Genomic DNA, 23,181 nt, shown 5'->3' with positions numbered 1-23,181 from the left:
TTGCAAACTTACAAAAACTAAGCCAAACACCCTATGCACACGTTTATTATGGCTTGTTGGGGTTTGGCAAATATGTGGATGCCGCATTAGACGCCCCTGGCGTTTCATGCTGTACTTTATTCTTTTGCTCTGCTGAACTGTACTTTTTTCATCAATCTAGACTTAAATTATGTATGTACAATGTGATAAGAAATATATTTTTGCTGTTTGGTCCACACTTGTATATAGGCATACAGCTTTACATGTATTGGATGGGAATATATTATTTTAAAATTTACCGCATAGCCACACGTCTGTTGATGTTTCAATTTCTCCCTTGGCGGACATTCTGTTTTGGTAATTTCATTTTTTAGATATAAATCTGGTCTGCAATTCACACAACTCAAACAGAAAGTAGTAAACAAAACTAGATTTAATATTGTTAGTTCCATTATGAGTTTTAGTTTAATTGGTATTCAGCAATTTTGTTAAATGAATAGAAATATTATATTCCCGAACACTATACAGCAAAATCACAAAGCGTCCACCAATTGCCACCGTGACAAAGTACATGTGATGACTGGGTTCACCGATCAGCTATCGGCTCCAACTTGTGTATATTTCCTGAAACATTGATGGCTCTGGAATTTTTATATTGTTCGGGAACAGGTCGTGGTATGGAATGCAATAGAAATATGTATAAATGTAGATAATGGAAACAGAAGCGTACAATGAAAATCGAACAGTCATGTAGAGTGGGAAGGAAAATTTGGTAATTATTTTGAGAAGAACCTACATTCTGATTTTAATAATTTTCATTTATACATATGGTATATGTAGTTCGTAACTCCAAAATTTTCGACAATGAGTTAAGCATGATACTGGATAATCAATTTCAAGCCGCATCGAATGATATTACATATATAACAAGTCGGGAAACGGGAAACTGGACGCTTCAGGTTAGAAAGGTTTTGTGTATTGATTTTATAAAGCGATTTGAGTGTGCATTTGTCCCATTAGAACCTAGCACGTAATATATGCATATATTATGTGAGGACATTCAATTTCACCGCATAAAATTTAATTTAAATTTGCACAGAAACGGCAACTTTCATCTGTTTATAACAGGTTTGTTAGTAAAAGTGCGATTTCCTCCAGAATCATGCTCTATACTATAGCCTACTCTGTTGCAAAATTTCACGATGCTAGAATGAACTTAAGGGGGGTTTGCAGCCAATTACTAAAAATTATAGTTATATACTATTATTGTTTATTTGAACAGATATCGGTATAGAGGGTATTTCTCCTGATTTTTTTTCAGATTTTTCGGTTGGGTAGTTTCTGAGAATGGATCCGTTAAATAAATTATCAATTTCGACCCTCCGCACTTTCCCCTTTCCAGCTAATGTCAAAACTAGGCCGTGCTTCGGAAAGTACTAATCAAGACCTTTTATTTGATACCCCACATGACTATATTTAGTTAAAAAAACATTTACAGCCACCTTTTGCATGTGTGGGGATAGAAGGACGTAGAAGGATGTAACTCACTGTATACATGGACGTTCACAGTTTCCACCTTTCGACCAAATTTGGTGTCGATCGCTATTGCCGTCTCCGCGAAAAATGCGTGTGACGGAGAGACAGACAGACAGACGGACAGCCAAACAGACAGACAATAAACCGATTTTAATAAGGTTTTGTTTTACACAAAACCTTAAAAACTGTTTGCTGTCCGACTTTCAGCGTGAAATCGGCCTTCAAAGTCGGCTTTACATTCAGTAGTTACATGTTTTGGAATCAGTTTTTCGCGTTTCCTGAAAAAAAACTTGGAACATGTGAACTGGACCTCACATACAGTGAGCAAGAGTGAAATCCGGACACTGTCGTACGAAATATATAAGTGCACAGAAAGGAGTTGTATGTGTTTTTTTTGGTCACAAGAAGGTTGCGTACAGTCTGTTGGATACCATGGAAAAAGAATTAACAAAAAGGCTTAAATAAAACCTTGCTAAGGACGAAAAACAAGAGGAACTCTATATGACTTGTGGCTTCACGCAAGGCAAAGGCAACTCATCAGACGCTGCCTCACCTCTGCCCTGGAAGCAGCTTCACTGAAGTGGTTACAAGGCGGCATTTGCTCCTTATATTAATTCAGGCTTAGGCCTAAAATTTTACAAGGTAGTTTTATATTCATTATAATTCATACACATGTGTTTTTGAATTAATATAAGTGATTTAATACCCCCCTGTCACCACTTCGTGAAGCAGCCACTGTCCTGGACGAAACCGCAAGTCATATTTTGCGACTTGGGTGTGTGTGTGGTTTTGAATAGCTTCGGACATCTGAACACTACCACATACGTGTTTTTCACCCTTATGTTTCGAGTCACTGTTTTGGGATATCTTGAATGTTTGACAAAAACCTAATTTTTCTGCGCTGGCTTGCAATTTTTTTAAAAATATTGATGTTTCATTATTCCACTCTACGAATTTCATATTTTCCACGCCGTCCACGTCGTAACAGGTAACCCTACCATAGTGCTTCCCTAGTCATGCATTTCACGTATATAAATATATATAAAATAAAGTCAGTAAAGCGATTGGAGTATGCTCAAAACTATAATTTTCAAGATCAAACGTTTTGGGGTGATGTACTTTTTGTCGACGAGTCAAGTATTCTCCAGCGATGGAAAAGTAAAACGATAGAGAAATCTTAACAGAAAACTATAGTCGAAATATGTGAAAATCACAGTAAAGTGGAAAGTGTTATGGTGTGGAGCTGTTACGGGTCAAGCCGTGCACTGCAGGATAGACTGACGAGGAACATAGCTCCCTGAGGCCAACCTGTCTGTCTCAGGATAAGCTGTTTCTCCTCTGGGGCGATTTTTCAGGGGCCAAGCCTCTCGACTACCAACACCGTTAGTGAGAGGTGAAATCCACATCCTGTACGAGGTGACCCTACTATTAAGAAAACGCAACGGATCTAGACTGGGGAGTCGAAAAACACCTCCCCCAATCCAAGGTGTTATGCGAACCGTACCCATTGGATAGTTTGCTATGGCACGGCGGATCTCTTAACCACGAGTATGGGGGGGGGGGGAATCAAATGAGTACAAAAAAAGAAAAGAAAACGAAAACCAACAAAGCGGGGCCCCGTATCACACAAAAACTGGTTAATCAGGCGGAGGCAAATTTCCGAATTACTGAGAGCCAGGTGATTACACCCAAGAAGGGAGAAGTTGGGACGTCAAGCAGTGGATCCAAGGTTAACATTGATATACTGCGTGGACAACAGCCAACAAACGCCACTGCTCAAAGAGCAGGGCCCAGCAAAAGCACATCTGAAATAAATATAACAGACGTCAGGAAGGAGACAGGTCTCAATGGCGCCGGTGTTAAATGGTATCTGCGTTATCCGAAGGAAGGCCTGAAACAAGAAGAGGCCCTTAAGAAGGCTCAGGACAGACCTAAGCCTTCTCTACCGGAGCCGAGAAAGCGGGGAGCAGCAGAGATCAGCCCGCATGAATGCTCTCAAAAAATCCAAACCTGAACCCAAGGGCGGAGAAAACCCGGGCAGATCAGGAGTGAAGCCAGGACCCAGGAAGCCCGCCATCAGCTATGCTAGTGCGGTGAAGGACATTCGGCTGGCCATACTGCCAAAAATGTTTCCCGAGCAAATACTCATTCGTGAGGAACAGGAAACTATTGAGGACCTTGTCGTCAGGTAGATGATCAAGGGTTGGAATTCAAAACTGGTGTTCATCGGGATACGCGTTCGACCAGGCCTTATACTGGTGGACTGCGCGACGAGGACCCCGCAGAATGGATTAATCGCCCAAAATCAAGATCTCTATGCTCGACTATGGAGAGTCTCCAGAAGCAAGGTGGAGGGAAAGGGTAAACCCCTCACGATCGGAGTAGATGACCGATCCCTGGAGGTAATCAAACGTCGGAGTTGTCATATCAACTACCGATTTGGCAACACACCCGTGCATGTGCACAAGGAAAAGCCGAGGGAAGATACCTCGGAGGAGACACCGGGTCAAAAACATACCGAGGTCCACGAAGAAGTCTCGAAAACCATAGAGGCGGAAAGGACTGGATCAACCAGGGAAGTAGACCGCTGCCCAGTGAAGAGCAGAAGCTGGAGCACCTAGACCTAGGACTCAGGGTGGACAGCGATGCGCAGGTCATAGACTAAACTACATTAGAACTAACGTTCTAAAGCGTAACCCCCAACATCACTGTCAACACGCTTACCGGGCAGGACGGTCAACTGAAACTGCTCTGTATCAGCTGACAGGTACTACGGGATGCCATAGAAACAAAAGAAATTGCACTATGCGCGTTTTTGGATATCAGACGAGCATTCGGCAACACATTGCACACAGAGATACAAGATGCCTTGAGCCGTAAATGAGTGGGAAACATCCTGGCATTCTGGACGGGCAAAATGCTAGAAAGCAGGCAAATAGAAGTACCGACAGGTACAAATTCTATTGTCATGAACAGCACTCAAGGCTGTCCACAGGTACAGGGGGTACGGTCGCCGCTGATGTGGAGTATGGTGGTAGATGAACTCCTGGACGTGTTAACAAATACTGGAATGTAAGTCCAGGGTTACGCGGTCGACATTGTTTTAATCTGTAGCGGCAAATATGAAGATACCCTATTGATAGAATCCAAACTGGACTAAGGGTTACTAGTGCCTGGTGCAGGAAGGTGGGACTGCGGATCAACCCAGCCAAAACCACCCTAGTACTATTCCCTAGGAGGCGTAAGCTTGATCACCTGAGAGCCATAACATTACATGATATGTTGGTGAAACGAGAAAAGGAGGTCAAATATTTGGGAATTTCGCTAGACCAAAAATTTTTCTGGAAGACACATGTTGGAAACACTTGTCGGAAAGCCACGACTGGTAGGTCCATAGAAGGAAAAAAATGGGGTTGCAGCCCGAATACTTTGGATATATACTGCAATAGTAAGGCCAATGATTACCTATGGAGCGGTAATCTGGGCAGAAGGAACCGAACTCAGCACACAAGCCAGGGAGTTACATAAGCTCCAAAGGCTGGCTTGCGTGTGTATCAGTGGGGCAATGAGGACATGACCAACGGCATCCCTGGAGGTCTTTCTGGGATTAACCTCTCTACACCTGCACATACAGATGCAGGTAAAGAGGGCAATATTCAGGATGGCAGGTAGTATGAGTGAGGCGGGGGCTGCCTAAATCGAAATAAGATTGATATTCTTTTTAGGCGGTATCCCGAATTACTGATAACAAGGGATAACATGACAACGAGGTTTCACTTCGATAAGGAGTTTGAAACACGTTGGAGTAACAAGGCAAACTGGGAGAGCGTGGCTGCGACATACGACTTAAACCAGCAACTGATTACTTGGTACACTGACGGATCCCTCACAGCAGGGGGAGCGGGTGCCGGTGTCATTTGTCCAAGGAAAATGTACTTTGAGCCAATGGGCAGGTACACTAGGATATTCCAAGCGGAAATATACGCCATAGACAAATGTGCCTCCTTTAATCTTCAAAGGAACTACAGTAGGCAGAACATAGCTATTGTCACGGATAGCCAGGCAGCACTTAGGTCCAACCAGGTGAACTCTAAACTGGTGTGGGAATGCCTTGAGAGACTCAATACACTCGGCTCGTCCAACAAGGTCTGGATACTTTGAGTTCCAGGCCATGCTGGGTTGGAAGGCAACGAGGCAACGGACGAACTAGCCAAGAAGGGAGCGGGGACGCCTTTACACGGGCCAGAACCCTTCTGTGGAATCGGAAATGGTTTCATAGCTATGAATCGAAGAAATGAAGAGGAACGGTTGAGGGAACTATACTGGGCGGGCCTACCAAGGATGGAGCAATCTAGAGTGCTTATTGGGGGATACGAACCCATACGCATAAAGGATTACTTCAACCTCACCAAAAAGAACCTCCGAATCCTAGTTGGTCATTATCGGCTGAAGTATCACCTAGGGAAGCTAGGGATATCTACGGACACTGCTTGCAGGTCTTGTGAGGAGGAGGATGAAACCTCTATACACGTCCTGGGACAGTGTCCGGCACTTGTGCAAAGTAGGTCGAGGCATCTGGGAGAATACTTACTACCAGATGCAAAGCTGAAAGATCTGGAAGTAGGGAACATACTAAAGTTCCTAACGGTTATAAGCCTGCTTGAGATACTATGATCAATAGGTACACTACAATCAGTAAAAGGGCACAGTAGTTCTTTAAGGGCGCGTGCGACTTTCCCTTAACAGAATAATAATAATAATATCGATGGTAGGCTCCGCGAAGGCCCCATTTCGAACAAAATATATTATTGATGAAACGTCCATCTGTTTGTCTGTCACCCGCGATTTGCTTCGAAACGGCTGGAGGTACCGTCGCGAAATTTGGTGAAAATATGTAGTCTGTGAACAATGAGTCGCATAATATTCTGTTGGCTTTAAGGGGGCTTCCCATATATGCGAAAAGGGATAGCAAATTTTTTTAAGAGGATATGACCGTGTGGTATCAATTGACAGGGCTAAATTAGTACTCTTTGGAAAGAACTTATTTCTGAAATTGTGTGAAGCACATGGGAGTGAGGATCCAAAGTGTGTGCCCCAAAAAGTGTAACAGGTCGCGCTCTCAGAACCTATCCAACCGTGTTTGAAAGATTGTCCAAAGCGCTGGGGCGATGGATCTCTGTAACTGCTCAATTGTAAGTTGACCTCCAGTCGGAAGATGCGCCCGATTCCAGTACTCGGTATTTTTCACGGTCTCCTATAGCTGGAAAAAATATTATTCTAGATTCTACAATGCTGCCTAGTATCTTATTTGCTTCAACGCTTCAATACTACAAAACTACAGATTTTCTGTTAGAAATATTTATATTACCTTTATTTCTCAAATTCTACTTTTAACTACTCACTGGGGCTAAGCAACAAGAAGAACGCCGCCCTAAGTTCTGACCTGAGCATCAGCTCCCGGACATCAACTTCCGCCTGTATGATTGTTGGCATCAGGTTGTGTATTGATGTTGCATCGTTACGAATGTTGACATCAACATGGTGCCGTTGCACATTTGCACGGAAAGTTATCGCTGTAAACAATTACACCGCGGAAGTACATACTATGCGCCTGTGTACCATAATGTTTTCCGCGTGCGCGTAACTTCCACCTAACATAATCGCATGTACCGTTGCAAAATCGTTCAAACATCCTCTCGCGCGATATTGTCGTGGTCGTCAGTATTCAAAGACTCTGATCGTTAACATTCAATGCCGTTGGTCGTAGGGTGAGCCGCGTGCTAGAAAGGATTTGCTTTCTACATTAAATTTTACATTAGGTTTTAAATTAAATCTTACATTAAACTCTACATCAATCTTTACATTAAATCTTACATCGAACTCTGCATCAATCTTTACATCGACCCTTCCGTTAAAGTTTACATCGTCAAGATGGCTAGCAGTTTTTTTAACAAATATACATATTTCTTCGCAAAATGATTTCCTTTTTTCCATAGCCGGCACGCGATACATGCTCCAGCTACTTACAAAAACATCTATGTACGCCGCATAGCGTAATCGTAGTAAATCAAAATTACTCATAAAATTCTATATGTTATTATGTATTTACATTTATATTTACTTATTCATTAGTGGTCAAAGGGTAGTATAGGTCCCGGGGCGAAACGTGGATTGGTACCCACGATGGAGCATAAAACCTGGGAAATGCCTGCTGAACCAACACCAACAGCTCTACTACCAAACCCTATCTCCACCTCCACGTGGTGACCGCTGGGAGCTCTTTCTTGACGAAAAGCTGCAGACGGAGAAGGATGAAGGCGAGTCTCTCACGCCTAAAAACGGGACAAATTGTACCAACTGGTCCTCCAGGTTGGGGGTTGGGTAGGGCTGACAACCCTACACGGAAAACAACATGTTACGAAGCCACAACAGGAGCCTCGGATAGGACGGATTTTAAAACGACGGACCCGGCAACGACAAAGGAACAACGATTTGCGCATTTTCTCATGGAACGTGCGCTCCCTGTACAGAGATGAAGCTGATAAGCAGCTAGCCGATACCCTGTCCCAATATAGGGCTGATATAACAGCGTTGCAAGAGATGCGATGGACAGGGACCGGTTTCCTGGAGAAGAGCCACTACACCATATATTATAGCGGCCATCCAGTAAACCATGTGCTCGGAGTAGGTTTCTTAGTCAGCCAAAAAATGAAACCTGCTGTTATCGGCTTTGAAAGTATAAGCGAACGGCTATGCACTCTGCGCTTGCGAGGCAAGTTTAGAAATATAAGCCTCATAAACGTTCACGCCCCTACAGAGGAGACTGCAGAGTCGGAGAAGGATACCTTCTACGAGGCAGTAGAAAGAACCCTCAAAGCCTGTCCCAGATATGATATCAAAATCATACTTGGGGATTTTAACAGCCAAGTAGGGAAGGAGCCCGTATTCAGGCGATACGTTGGCTCCCATAGCTTACACGAAAAAACAAATGATAACGGACTGCGGACTATTCAATTAGCAGGGTCACACGAAATGGTTGTTGGAAGTACCTGGTTTGCGCGGAAAGCGGTCCACAAACATACGTGGGCCTCTCCAGACGGGACCACTTTCAACCAAATTGACCACGTGTTGATCGAACGCCGCCACCTCTCAGCCTTGATGAATGTCAGAACATATAGGGGGGCCAATATAGACTCGGATCACTATCTCGTTGGCATGGTGCTCCGAGCTCGAATAACAATACCACCTAGAATCCCCTCTGACAATCAGGTGAGAGTGAACACTGAAGCCATCCACAACACAACCCTCCGCGACACCTATAAGAGGGAAATGGATGCCGCAATAACCGCAGTCAACGGAGGACCTGGAGATGAAGCATCAACTAATGATCTTGACAACCACCTGAAGAACGTTATCATGGATACGGCCACAAATATACTTGGCCCCAGCCGCAAAAGGAGTCGGAACGGCTGGTTTGACGATGAATGTAAGCTAGCAAAGGAACGGAAGAATGCCGCATACCGAGTAATGTTGCATTCTCAAAGAACGCGGGCACGCGCAGAGACTTATCACGAACTCCGTCGAGCGGAGAAGCCACTTCACAGACGGAAAAAGGAAGCCTGGGAGAATCAACAAGTCTGTGAACTAGAAAAGTACAGGGAGCAACCGCACCAGGCACGGAAGTTTTACCAACAAGTCAGCAGGATGAAGCCTTATACACCTCGATGCTCATCCTGCCGAGACAAAAAGGGAAATCTGATTTCCGACAGAATGGGCATATTAGAGCGATGGGTTGAGTACTTTGATGAGCTACTGAACAACCAGAACATCGGCGAGTTGGAGGTCCCGCCAACTGAAGACGACGGACAAATACTGCCACCACCAAGTTTAGGAGAAACAGTCCGTGCAATTCATCGGCTAAAAAATCATAAGTCGCCAGGAGCCGATGGAATTACAGCCGAATTGGTTAAATATGGAGGCGACCAGTTACACCAAGTGGTTCATCAACTTGTGCTCAAGGTATGGGACAGCGAATCAATGCCTGACGATTGGCAGCGAGGCATAATCTGTCTCATACATAAAAAGGGAGATATCACACAGTGCAGCAATTATAGAGGTATCACGTTGCTGAGTACCATCTATAAGATATTCTCCACTATCTTGCTAGGCCGGATAGCCCCATACGTCTAGAACATCATTGGCCCTTACCAAAGAGGCTTCACTCCAGGCAAATCAGCAACAGATCAGATTTTCTCTCTGCGGCAGGCGATGGAAAAACTGTTGGAATATGGACAACAGTTGCACCATCTGTTCATCGACTTTAAAGCCGCCTATGACAGCATAGCCAGGGTAAAACTGTACTGTACTGGCCATGAGAGAATTCGGTATCCCGACGAAATTAATAAGACTGACTAGGCTGACCCTGACCAATGTGCGAGGCCAGATAAAAGCAGCAGGATCACTCTCAAGACCATTCGACATCAACAACGGTCTACGACAAGGGGATGCGCTATCATGCGTCCTCTTTAACCTGGCCCTCGAGAAGGTGATCCGTGATGCTGAGGTGAATGCAAGAGGTACGACCCTCTTCAAGTCCACCCAACTACTGGCCTATGCTGACGATATCGACATCATGGGAAGAACCACCCGAGACGTTCAAACTGCCTTCATCCAGATCGAGCAGGCGGCGCGAGATCTTGGGCTGCACATCAATGAAGGCAAGACAAAATACATGGTGGCAACGTCAGCACCGAAGACGAATCAACCAACAACATCAAACCGCACTGGTCAAACACAAGCACGAACAAGAATAAGGATAGGGGAATACAACTTTGAGACCGTTGACAATTTCTCCTATCTAGGGTCGAAAATCACAACCGATAACAGCTACGATGATGAAATCCGCGCACGGTTGTTGTCAGCCAACAGAGCCTACTTCAGCTTACAAAGACTGTTCCGCTCGAAACGTCTCACCATAGGGTCAAAGCTCTTACTGTACAAGACTATGATCTTGCCAGTCCTCATGTATTCCTCGGAAACTTGGGTTCTTAGCAAGAAAAATTGCGAACTCTTGGCCGCGTTCGAGAGAAGAATCCTCCGAAGAATTTTTGGCCCCCTACATGAGGATGGACGATTCCGTAGCCAACACAATGACGAAATCTATGAGCGGTACCATGACCGTCCGGTTGTGGATAAAATCCGGCTCAATAGGTTACGGTGGGCGGGTCACTTAATCCGTATGGATGAAGATGATCCCACCCGGAAAGTCTATAAGGGCAATATCTATGGTGGGAAAAGAAGACGAGGCAGACCCTGCCTAAGATGGAGCGATGGCGTGGGCCAGGACGTCAGACAGCTTTTAGGGATATCGAATTGGTGGACCTCGGCGCAAAACCGGGATGTCTGGAGTTCCTTATTAAGGCAGGCCTAGACCGGATACCGGTTGTTGCGCCATTGATGATGATGATTCATTAGCGTGTTAGAATAAATTAGTTTGGGATAGAATTTGGAAGGAGTTGGGAATAGCTTGGCTTGTCACACAGGTAATTGAGCGAATATCGATCGTCTACACTGACGACGTTCCCGCGGCGTTTCTAATCTCCCGCCAACTCCTTGGCCTTTTATCCTCAAGGGATAGATGACTTAAGAAGCTGGGCAGCGCTTCTGGGACTTTGCGCCGTTTGACCATCATGCGCATAACCGCACTTATTATCGCGATGCATAACAACAGCCCTCCTCCCGAACAACAACGTGGAGCGTATTTCCAAAGACCATCTTCTTCTTCTATTGTCTCTCTTAATTCCTGCTTCAAAACATCTAACTCTCTTGAGTTCCGTTGAGGATGCACCATCTCCAAGTGCTTCTTTTACGGAAATCGGAGACTAATTTTTCCAAATATTTCCGTCCAATTTATTACAACACTGCTAGGCATCTCTAATATAAGTTGAAAAATGAGAACTAGGTTTTTTTCCTTATCCTGTAAATATTTTTATTTTTTCCCTGCATACGATTGTTTCGGAGACCACGTGCCTCCTTCTTCAGTGCTAGTACCTAGAACTAGGTTTTTTTCCTTATTCTGTAAATATTTTTATTTTTTCCCTGCATACGATCGTTTCGGAGACCTACCTAATTAGGTACTAGCACTGAAGAAGGAGGCACGTCGTCTCCGAAACGATCGTATGCAGGGAAAAAATAAAAATATTTACAGGATAAGGAAAAAAACCTAGTTCTCATTTTTCAACTTATATACCAACTGTAAACAAAATAACATGGACACTAATTTCATCTCTAATATATTGAATGTAGCAAAGTCCAGGGTACAGGAAGATAAGTTCACCAAGGTAACCGAAAACTGAAATTCTGGCTGTGGATGATTCACCCCCTTCGCCAAATCCTGAATATAAAGTGGCTCTGTACGTATTAGCTTGACTTCATAGATCTGAGGTAGGATCTTGATAGCATCTTCTTCGAAAAAGAATTTATCTTTCCCGGGGCTAAAGGACAAACTTCGGAAATGCGTGGCTGTTCCCAAATCCCAGGTAAGATTCCTCAAATCGGGTGTAGTAATCACCATGTCATGAGGGAATTGCTCACTATAAACCAGTGGAATCAGGAATTCCATGCTTATTAGGTCGTCTTTTACTAAAGCGGCCTTTGGATGTACCTTAAAAATGGTGTCCGGCCGTTCTAAATCCGGTAACATCAACCCAGCAACCTAACAAGCCGTAGCTTGTACAACTGCCTGTGCTTCGCCATTATGGCCCCATAAAATGCTTACACTTCTGTCGAATATTGCGATATTCCATAGAGATCTCCTGCTGGTCTATTATGCCGTTGATCTGCCCTTCCACCTGATTATATTCTAGGTCTGTTATGTTGAGCATCAAGGTGGCAATTCTCATCTGATGCTGCTTTATTGCATGCAACTCCTTATCCACCATTACTTCTCTAATTCCCATGCACCCTACTGTCCCTGCAGAAATAAAGGTTGGCAATACTTTCGCGTTGAATAAATACTTCAGCCGTGTTTTTAAGGGTAAACCGATGGCAAAAGGCAGGAATCCCGCAGGAGCTCGTTCAACACGACTGCATTTATAGTTGTTTTTCAGGTCCTGATGGGAATCTGTTGCTTGCAGATCTAATGGGGTCTTCAAATTGAAACAACGTTCCCTTTCATCGTCCCTTCACTGTTTATCACATAGTTTCCCGAATTTCTCTGACTGCTGCGAAATTACATTGAGATCTTCCGTCACATTTACAGAAGTCGCGATTGCATATTTTAAATCAAGCGCTTTCATTTGTACATCGCCTAGGTGGATTACTTTAGTTTCTACTAACGGCTCTATTGACTAGGCTTAACATTTAGAAGACAGTAAAACCATGCATAGAAAGAGGGCTGCCTATGCCAAAAATCCCCGTTTTGCATTGCGGGCACTTGCTGCTGCCTGCAATGTGTTGATAGTCCCTTTGCACAGTGTACAGTTTGGGTAAACTCCATAGTCCTCGGTGGGTTTTAACAAAATTGATATAAAACAAGTCGGAAGCTCGCGCTTCGGGTATAAAGGTTTTGTGTTCATCTTATGTAAGAAATTTCAACGCACATTTTTCTATCCGTATATAGCAACAAATCCAACATATTCCTTCATATTTTTCCAAACTACGGGACATACGTACATATTACAGCCATAGATATTACGCTCCCCCTAAACAAACAAACTGGCTATTTCCGAATACTGTACACATATATGCACGTATATAAATTGATCGTACCCATATTTCCGATTTACTTCTTATATCTATCTGAATTGGGCACTACCCGCAAAGTTCATTAGCACGCATATACTATATATCCACGTACACATATGTCTGGTTGGAGTAATTGATACTCATATACAAATGACTAAAAAACTAAAACAAAATAATTCTTTCCGACCCCATTCATACGAACTTATTTTGGTTGTGGTATTGACGAATTGATATGTGGTGATGACGTCATGCAGGTTGTAGAGTGCACAACATTCACAAAAAATGGTAAAGTTTTACCCCTATAACTTTGTTAACAATAGTTGGATTTTCTTCAAACTTGATCAAACTCTGCACTATGTTCTTCATTACACGCACGCCAAATGGGATGGAGTGAACATAAGGGGGGTGCCGGGTAAATTTCTAAAATGTGGATATATACTGCTATTAACTTTATTTGTGCAGATATCGGAACCGGATATATTTTGAGGCCTAGATTTCGTAGAGATGCACCACTGTGATTTTTTCAGATTTTTCGGTTGGATAGGTTCTGATAACGAGCCCTGTTACACTTTTTGGGGTTCATATTTTGAGCCCTCATTCCCCTATGTTTCACCCAATATCAAATATTGAACCAGTTTTGAAAAGTACTAATTGAGACCTTTCATTTGAAACCGCACACGGCCACATTTTATGAAAAAAATGTTGCACCCTTCATTCACATGTATGGGGAAGCCTCCCCTAAATTTAACACAAAATAGCACCATTTACATACTCTCACCAGTTTTCATGACAATCGGTCTAGCCGTTTCCGAATAAATCGGATGTTGTAGACAGACAGACACCGACTCGATTCTAATAAGGTTTTGTTTCACACAAAATCTTAAAAACTAACTAGAGCCTAAACTCTAACAGTGAACTGTACCTCCCCCAGACAGTTAAGAGCATGAATCCACACAAAACTCCGAACAGAAATATCGGTTGCGAACTGTATCTCCCACAGACAATTAGGAACGTAAGTTTGTACAAAACAAAAACGATCACTAAAGATGAACTTGACCTCCACAACCAATTAGAAGCGTACAATCCACACAAGCAACCGGACGCCAAAGGCGTACTTGACCTTGAAATTGAAGGGGCGTACTATCAGCAAAGCAAAAACGATCACCAAAGGTGGACTTGACCTCCACAACCAATTAGGAGCGTATAATCCACACAAGTTAACGATCACCAAAGACGGACTTGACCTCCACAGACAATTGAGGAGCGTACTATCCGGAAAACAAAAACGATCACAATCGCCGGACTTGACCTCCACAACCAGTTAGGAGTGTACAATCCAAACAATGAAACCAATCACAAACGTGGAACTTGACACAAAACAACAATTAAAAATAACTTCAAATTCAGAATGTTAATTGCACTGTACTACCATTGAAAATGTTTCTGAAGATATTATATGATAGATAGCGGTGGTCGGCAACGTCTTTCGAGATATTCGTGAGATATCTGAAAATGTGGCTCGACGGACCAAATGTTTGAAAGATTGCCCAAAGCGCTGGGGCGATAGATCTCTGTAACTGCTCAATTGTAAATTGAGCTTCAGTCACAAGATGCCCCGGATTCCAGTACTCAGTATTTTCCAAAGTCTTCCATAGTTTAGCTGGGAAAAAATATTATTCTAGATTCTACTATGCTGCCTACCTTCTTATTTGCTTCAACACTTCAATACTACAAAACCACTGATTTTCTGTTAGAAATATTTATATTACTATTATTTCCCAAATTTTACTTTTACCAAACGCGGTGCGACTCCCTGGGGCTAATAAAATAATAATCGTTGGCGCAACAATCCACATTGGATCGGGACCTTGAAGTGTGTTAGAGGATTTCATTCAAGACCGCAACGGTACACTACAGTATACTGTAGGAGGCAATGTAGTCAGCATTGCGCTCGCCTGAGATTATTACCCTGATTTGACTCACGTACTCATTCCCAGCTGAGTCGACTGGTATCCGACATCAAATCACAATACAAATCCCACCGCCACCAATGAGATTTGAACCGCTACCTTCCGCACTCAGCCTTGTGCCACTCAGCTATCCGAACACCACTGGGGCTAAGCTACACGAAAAACGTTGCGCAGTTCTGACCTGAGCATAAATTCTTCCGCGCATCAGCTTTCGCATATACATACGGTTATTGACATCAGGTTGTCTGTTGATATTTGCATCGCTACGAATGTTGACATCAACATGGCGCTGTTGCATATCGGCGCGGAAGGTTATCGCTGCAAAAAATTACACCGTCGAAGTACCACGCGCTTGCGTAATACAACATCTGCTGCGTGCGCGTAACTTCTGTGCAACGTATTTACCTGTACTGTTGCAAATAAAGTTAATAATAGCATATTACTATATTTTAGACATTTACTTGAAAAGCTCTTCAAGTTTATTGCATATACACAGAATTTTGCGGCAAGTAGCTGATTATGCATCGCATGATCCTGGCAAATTTCACGAAAATCGTATTGAAACTAAAAAAGTTATAGTAGATCAAATTAGCACTGTATGAGAGAATTACCAATTACTATACACTGGTACCCAATTGAAGAGACATACCACAAATCATTTCATTACGTTACCAACCGCTGAAACCACTTTGTTATGTGCGGATTGGCTTGGCGTGTAAGATGCGCGATCGATGGGGTTCCATATCGGATTTTCTTGGGAGTCATATGAGATTTTTATTCGGTTTTTATTCAATTGTAAATTGAATTCAATGGAAAAATATAGTACCATAAAGTTTGATATGAATTCTACTAATGTTAGTAAAGGTACAGCGTCAAATTTATCTTTTTCTTTTGAATTTACGGCATTTTCAAAACATCTATGATAGAAATATCAGCACCACTATGACGCCAATAGTCTGAAATACAATATACCAGGGTCCTTTTGCTATATAAGCCGAACGTGTTCTTTTTACCTGCAAACTATTGGAAGATTTCTTTAAAATGCTTTCATCCGAAAACCATTTACTAAATGTATTAATTGCCAATTACGAGTAGCCCGTTAAGAATATGCATTTAGCATATCAGATTTAGTACTTCGGGTTGTAAATTTACACGGTAAAGACAACTTTGAGCAACTGTAACTTTGTTACTTTTGATCAAACTTGGAGATAATATGCTTCATATTATATTTTATACTACTACCAACTTTTATAACTCTGAGACAAACTTAAGGGGGGTTTTACTCAATTTTCCCAAAAATATGAAAATATACTATTATTAACTTAATTCGAACAGATATTGATATGGAGAGTATGTTGAGCCCTGGGCACCATATAGAGGCAGCTTTATGATTTTTTTCCAGATTTTTCGGTTGGGTAGTTTCTGATAAAGGGTCCGTTAAAGAAATAATCACTTTCCACCCCTCCCATTCTCCGCCTTTTTAACAAATCTCAAAACAAAACCGGCTTCTAAAAGTACTAATTAAGACTTTTCATGTGATACCGCCCATCACTTTATTTGGTGAAAAAAAATTTTACACCCCCTTTTACATGCATGTGGACCCCCCTAAATTTCAACGTAGAAGGATATCGATCACTGCATGTATGGGGGTCTGAGAAGACGGGACCTTCTCACAAAATTTCGTTTCTGAGAAAAGTGCCTGTGACAGACAGACAGACAGATGGAGGAAAAGAATACTAAGGATACGCCGAACCCCGCTGTGCCAACAGTCTCACAAGCGACCCAAGTGACGCCTAACCGTACTATTATCGAATCACGGCGAAATAAAAGAGTACGTGAAAAAGAGGGGGATCTCATAAATTATCAGCAGGCGCCTAAGAGAAAACAAATCGGGAAACCGGAAGCTGGACGCTTCAGGTACGAAAGGTTTTGTGTATTTCTTAGTACGTAGCACATAATATATGCAAATATTATGTGAGAGTATCCACTTTCGGGTGATATTGGCATATATAATGTTGAATTTACAAAGAAGCAACAACTTTGACGTATTATAGCTTTGTTAGTAATAGTGCGATTTCCACCAAACTTGGTAAGATCATGCTCTATATTACAGCCTACATCACTGTTTACACAAAACCTTAAAAAGCGAAACGAAAAGCAAAAGTGCGAACTCGTCCAGATGCGATTGTTATCTCCAGTAAGAGCAATCTGTCCTACGTAGAGATACTCAAAACGGTCAAAGCTGATCCCGACCTAAGATATATGAGCGGAAATGTGAACAGAATCCGAAGAACCCAGAAAGGGGATCTCATGTTCGAGCTGAAAACATCCAGCGTGACCAAAACTGATGACTTTCACACTCAAGTGAAAAACTCACTTGGGGAAAATGCCGCAGTGCGTGCCTAGAAACAGGAGATCTATATACAATGTAAGGATATCGATGAAGTGACATCGAAAGGAGAAATTTGTACTGCTCTGAAGGAGCGATTCAAATTGAAAGAAATTACAGAGGAGTCTGTTGTGGGCTTATGAACTCAAACGGCCACAATACGAATACCAGTGGAGGCAGCGCAGATGTTAGGGTTCGGATTGGATGGGTTGTCTGCCGTTTAAGAGAACAAACTTCACTAAAGAGGTGCTTTAAATGCGTCATCTTTGGGGACTTCGCGAAGGCATGCACCAGCAGCATTGATCGATCCGGTTGATGCAGAAGGTGTGGGGAGAAAGGCCATATTGCCAAAGAGTGCAATAAGGACCCCAAATGCCTATTGTGTGAAGTAAAAGAGGGACAGGATAACCGGCACATTGCCGGAAGTGGTAAATGTCCGGAATTTAGGAAGGCGCTCACTGCAATTAGAAAATGAGGTTTATTCAAATAAAACCCAATCATTACAGGGTCGCTCAGGATTTACCTAAACAGACAACTTTCGAATCTCGAGCCGACCCTGCTTGTGAACGGGACAAAGGCTGAAGAAAAAGAAGAAGAAGACAACTTTCGAATCTGAGATCGAAATTGCCATCATAAGTATCACGGTGGCATATGGGTCAAAGATTCGACTGGTGGAGCGACGATATGGGCTTGCGGTCGACAGGCCATACAATGTACTGCAAGTCGGGCAGCCAGTGGCTTTGTGTGGACGGAAATAAGTGGTGCACATGTATACAGCTGCTATGCCCCACCAAGTTTGACACTGTCTGAATTCGAGCAAATGCTTGATAATCTTGTTCTTGACGCAAGGGCCTAGAGTGAGGTAGTAGAGAACCAAATGCTAGGAGGCGGAGTTTATTAGAAGCTTTTGCGCAGATGGACATAGTTTTGGCTAACGAAGGTGCTGTAAACACCTTTCAGAAAGGGGGGTCAGGCTCAGCTGTAGACCTCCCCTTTATCAGCCCTGCGCTGGCGCGTGGGATGTCCTGGTGCATCAGCGAACGTTGCACCCACAGCGATCACCAGGCAATCTTCTTTGAGACATGTGTCGAGCGACAGGGCAAAGAGCTACCATGCCCGAAACCAAAAAAGTTTTCAGGCTGATCTGCAAAATCTTTGGATGAGCAGACCTTCATAGAGGTATGGATAGATCAACTTGATAAAGCAGGCGCCTTTACGGAGAGAGCCGTCCATCTGGCTCAATGCATCGCCAAAGCATGTGACGCGTCCATGTGTAGTAGCAAATAAGGCCCTTAAGCTTGCCGTGAAATCCAGGCCTGACATCTTTCCTGAGTTGTTCGAAGCGTGCATGTCCGAGGGAATATTTCCAGCGGCATGGAAGCGGCAGAAGTTGGTACTTCTGCCTAAGCCTGATAAAACTCCAGGTAAACCATCTTCATACCGACCCAGATATCTTCTGGACACAGTGGGTAAAATATTAGAGCGGGTAATATATAATAGATTACTCCCGGTTGTTGAGAGCCAAGGCGGCCTTTCAGACCGGCAGTATGCTATCGTTGATAGGTATTTAACTGAAAGGACGCTCTGGTATGATACTGATGACGGATCCCAGGAGTACATTGTTTCCGCGGGTTTCCCGCAGGGTTCTGTATTGGGCCCACTACTGTGGAACATCATGTACAACGATGCGCTTAATCTTCCCCTTCCGAAGGAAGTGGTGGGTTACGCTGACGACATATCGCTGGTTGTTGTCGCAAAACATATCAAAGATGCCGAGTTATACTCAACCGAGGGAGCAACCTAGGGAGGTTGCTTATAGCTAGGGTGGTGACCTCAATCTATGCGACCCCAGTTTGGAGGGAGGAATTGCGGAAGTCAGTTAACACTAACAAACTGAGTGCAGTCTATAAGAGGACAGACCTGAGGGTATGCTCCGCCTTCAGGACTGTCTCAGATGATGCAGTATTCGTCATCTCTGCAATGATGCCGATTGACATCTTGACACTGGCTCATTCCTGTCATCAAGGAGTGGTTGAAAAGACGACACGGTGAGATTGATTATAATCTCACCCAGTTTCTCACGGGTCATGGAGGATATCGCCAATACCTGCACATGTTTAAATTGGAGACCTCACCCGACTGTGCAAATTGGGATGGAGTCGCAGAGGACCCAGAGCATGTATTCCTCCACTGTCCGAGATTTGTGGAAGAAAGGAGGAATCTAGAAGAAACTCTAGGAGAGGTGCTGGTACCAGAAAATTTGGTGCCGAAAATGCTAGCACATCTAGAATATTGGGATGCAGTTAATTCCATTATCGCATCTATCCAAACCAAACTGCGAAAGGCAGAGGAGAGGAGGAAAGCGCGGTCGCATGCACCGCGTATAGAAGAAATGTGCCTAAGCTAGAATGAGCTGACTCCGCCGCGTGATGTAATACTTTATGGTGGTTCCGTGAAACAGGGAGGGAGTCGGGGGTGATTTTAGTGGGTAAAAATCCCACATGCTGGTGTGTCCAGATCAGTGTCTTTTGAAGATTTCCACCTCTTAAAAACAAAAAGACAGACAGACAGACAGATGGACAAACAGACAGACAGATAGACATTGAACCGATTTTAATAAGGTTTTGTTTTGCAAACAAAAACTTAAAAAGGGAAATATCACACAGTGCATCAATTATAGAGGTGTCACGTTAATGAGTACCATCTATAAAATATTCTCCGCTATCTCGCATCTATAAGATATTCTCCGTTATCTCGCGAGGCCGTATAGCCCCATACGCCCAGAACATTATTGGCCCATACCAAAGAGGCTTCACTGCAGGAAAATCAGCAGCAGACCAAATTTTCTCTCTGCGGCAAGCGATGGAAAAACTGTTGGAATATGGACATCAGTTGCACCATCTATTCATCGACTTTAAAACCGCCTATGATAGCATAGCCCGGGTAAAACTGTACACGGCCATGAGAGAATTCGGTATCCCGAAGAAATTAATAAGACTGACTAGGCTGACCCTGACCAATGTGCGAGGCCAGATAAAAGCAGCAGGATCACTCTCAAGACCATTCGACATCAACAACGGTCTAAGACAAAGAGATGCCCTATCATGCGTCCTCTTCAACCTAGCCCTGGAATCACTTTCTCCGTGATGCTGAGGTAAATGTAAGGGGTACAATCCTCTTTAAGTCCTCCGAAATGTTGGCCTATGCTGACGATATCGACATCATGAGAAGAACCACCCGAGACGTACAAAATGCCTTCATCCAGATCGAGCAGGCGGCTGTTGGCGCGAGATCTTGGGCTCCACATCAATGAAGGCAAGACAAAGTATATGGTGGCAACGTCAGTACCAAAAACCAACAGACCAACAACATCAACCGCCCTGCCAAACGGGAAAAATAAAGATGGGAAACTATAGCTTTTAGACTGGTTCTGCTAACTAGGGTCAAAAATTACAACCGATAACAGCTACGATGATGAAATCCGCGCATGGTTGCTGTCAGCCAACAGAGCCTATTTCAGCTTACAAAAACTGTTCCGCTCGAAACGTCTCACCATAGGATCAAAGCTCTTACTATACAAGACAATGATCTTACCATTCCTGGTGTATTCCTCGGAGAGGTTCTTAGCAAGAAAAATTGCGAACTCTTGGTCGCGTTTGAGGGAAGAATCCTCCGAAGAATTTTTGGCCCCCTACGTGAGGATGGACGATTCCGTAGCCTACATAACGACGGAATCTATGAGCGATACCATGACCGTCCGGTTGTGGATAAAATCCGGCTGAATAGGATACGGTGGGCGGGTCACTAAAACCGTATGGATGAGGATGATCCAGCCCGAAAATCTAAAAGGGCAATATCTATGGTAGAAAAAGAAGACGAGGCAGTCCCTGTCTGAGATGGAGCAATGGAATTGAAAATTCTGTCTACCACGGCTCGGATATCAGCCGGGCAGAAAGGCTGATGATGCTCCAGAGTAAACTAAAGGGCGATGCGAAGCGGGTTGTAGAGCACTTGGGGGTATATGGGGAAAATTACGAGAAGGTTTGGGAACTCCTCAATTGGCGCTACAGCAACCACCGAACGCTGATAGAAAAAGAGGTTCAACCTCTCTTTGATCTTCCTATCCCAAAAAGATCCAAGTACCATCGGAAAGGCACTCGAAACCGTGAGATCGGTGGCCCAGAATCTAAGGGGGTAAAGAGTTTAACTGTAAGGAAGGAGTCCCATTCATACCATATATTGTCACCAGGAGGATGGACACCCCTAGTCGCAGAGAGTTCGATTCATCCTTGAAGAACCCCAAGCTACCCGTAATGATGGACGATGTAGACCAGTTTTCGGAGAATCGCTACATCATAATGATCCCGGGCTGGGAGGGGACGGGTGTTCCGGGGGTTCCGATATTCACTACTTCAGAGAGGAGTGCCCATCGGAGGGAAGATAACCTAGGGGAAAAAAAGAAGCCATATAGGCAAGTGGCCATAACCGCAAAGAGTGACGGAGACAATAAAAAACGTTTTCCTTCCTACATATGTATGAAGGATGACAAGGTTTTACGGTGTCCGAGGTTACTAAACAGCGATAATAAAGTAGAATTATTGCGGCATTACAAACTATGTGTGTACTTTGCATTTCACAAATATCGGCAAGGGCTAGAGTGCCAAATGGGCAAAACAATGAAATTTGATATATGCCATGGTCAACACGTTATGATTCTGCACCCCTGCAATCCTCAGACGGGCTGTGCTACTCAGCAGGTAGTTCGTCTTATCATGCCGAAAATTCCGCACTAACGGCTCATTCCAGTACCATCCAGCCTACAGCAGTAGTCAGATTAGGAGGAAAAGCTGGGCGGACATTCTCAGTTCAGAAATGAATAATAATAATAATAATCGTTGGCGCAACAATCCATGTTGGATCAGGGCCTTGAAGTGTGTTAGAGCACTTCATTCAAGACCGTAACGGTACACTAGGAGGCAATGTGGTCAGCATTGCGTTCGTCCGAGATTATTACCCTGATTTGACTCAGGTACTCATTCACAGCTGAGTCGACTGGTTTCCGACGTCAAATCACGGTACAAATTCCACTGCCACCAGTGAGATTTGAACCGCGACCTTCCGTACGACAGCCTTCCGGACACTTCAGAAATGAAGGCTACCCAAAAAGAAAACGAGTGTTGAAGTTTCAGGCGTAGGAGAAATTTCTGCTAGTAAAGTATCTTCTGTTGTAGTTCTGACTCTGCATTTGGAGGACGAGTCGAAAGTAGAAACGAAGGCACTGGTTGTGAGGCTTCCCCCGCTTACCACGAAAAATTAATAGTTTGTTCGCCGGTAAGAGGTTGGCTGACTCGGTTACGGATCCTGCCGCTCATATCCCGGCGCTTCTGGGATCAAATATCTTCCCACAGTTGTTTTTGGAGGGAGTGGAAGCAGCTTTCTAGCTCAAAACACGCGTCTTGGTTGAGTGAAGAGTTGCATCTGGCGGAGGAAGCGATAGTCCGGTGTCAGCAACAGGAGCAAGAATAATTCAAGGGCTTCCTGTGGAGAGGCAACATTGGTTGA

At 43.7% G+C, this 23,181-nt stretch overlaps 1 protein-coding gene and 1 long non-coding RNA gene across 4 annotated transcripts in view; both read right to left on the bottom strand.

Annotated features, from left to right (window-relative positions):
• The window catches only part of LOC119651041 (lysosomal alpha-mannosidase), a 153,959-nt gene extending 153,371 nt beyond the window's left edge, over positions 1 to 588 (bottom strand). The window contains exon 1 of one of the 3 annotated variants that reach the window (XM_038054360.1): positions 279 to 588. In XM_038054360.1, coding sequence (XP_037910288.1) covers positions 279 to 431 — 153 coding nt within the window. In that variant the 5' untranslated portion in view covers positions 432 to 588. The remainder of the gene's footprint in view (positions 1 to 278) is intronic. The other 2 variants (XM_038054359.1, XM_038054361.1) reach the window with 2 other exon arrangements.
• Positions 589 to 6,915: 6,327 nt separating this feature from the next.
• The window catches only part of LOC119652649, a 29,266-nt gene continuing 13,000 nt past the window's right edge, over positions 6,916 to 23,181 (bottom strand). Inside the window, exon 3 of the long non-coding RNA XR_005249569.1 lies at positions 6,916 to 7,295. This is a non-coding gene — a long non-coding RNA (uncharacterized LOC119652649). The remainder of the gene's footprint in view (positions 7,296 to 23,181) is intronic.

The sequence above is a fragment of the Hermetia illucens genome, chromosome 3 (genome assembly GCF_905115235.1).
Source record: "Hermetia illucens chromosome 3, iHerIll2.2.curated.20191125, whole genome shotgun sequence".
Lineage (NCBI taxonomy): Eukaryota > Metazoa > Arthropoda > Insecta > Diptera > Stratiomyidae > Hermetia > Hermetia illucens.
The sequence above is the reverse complement of the archived record's forward strand: the minus strand, read 5'-3'. Positions and strand labels throughout refer to the sequence as shown.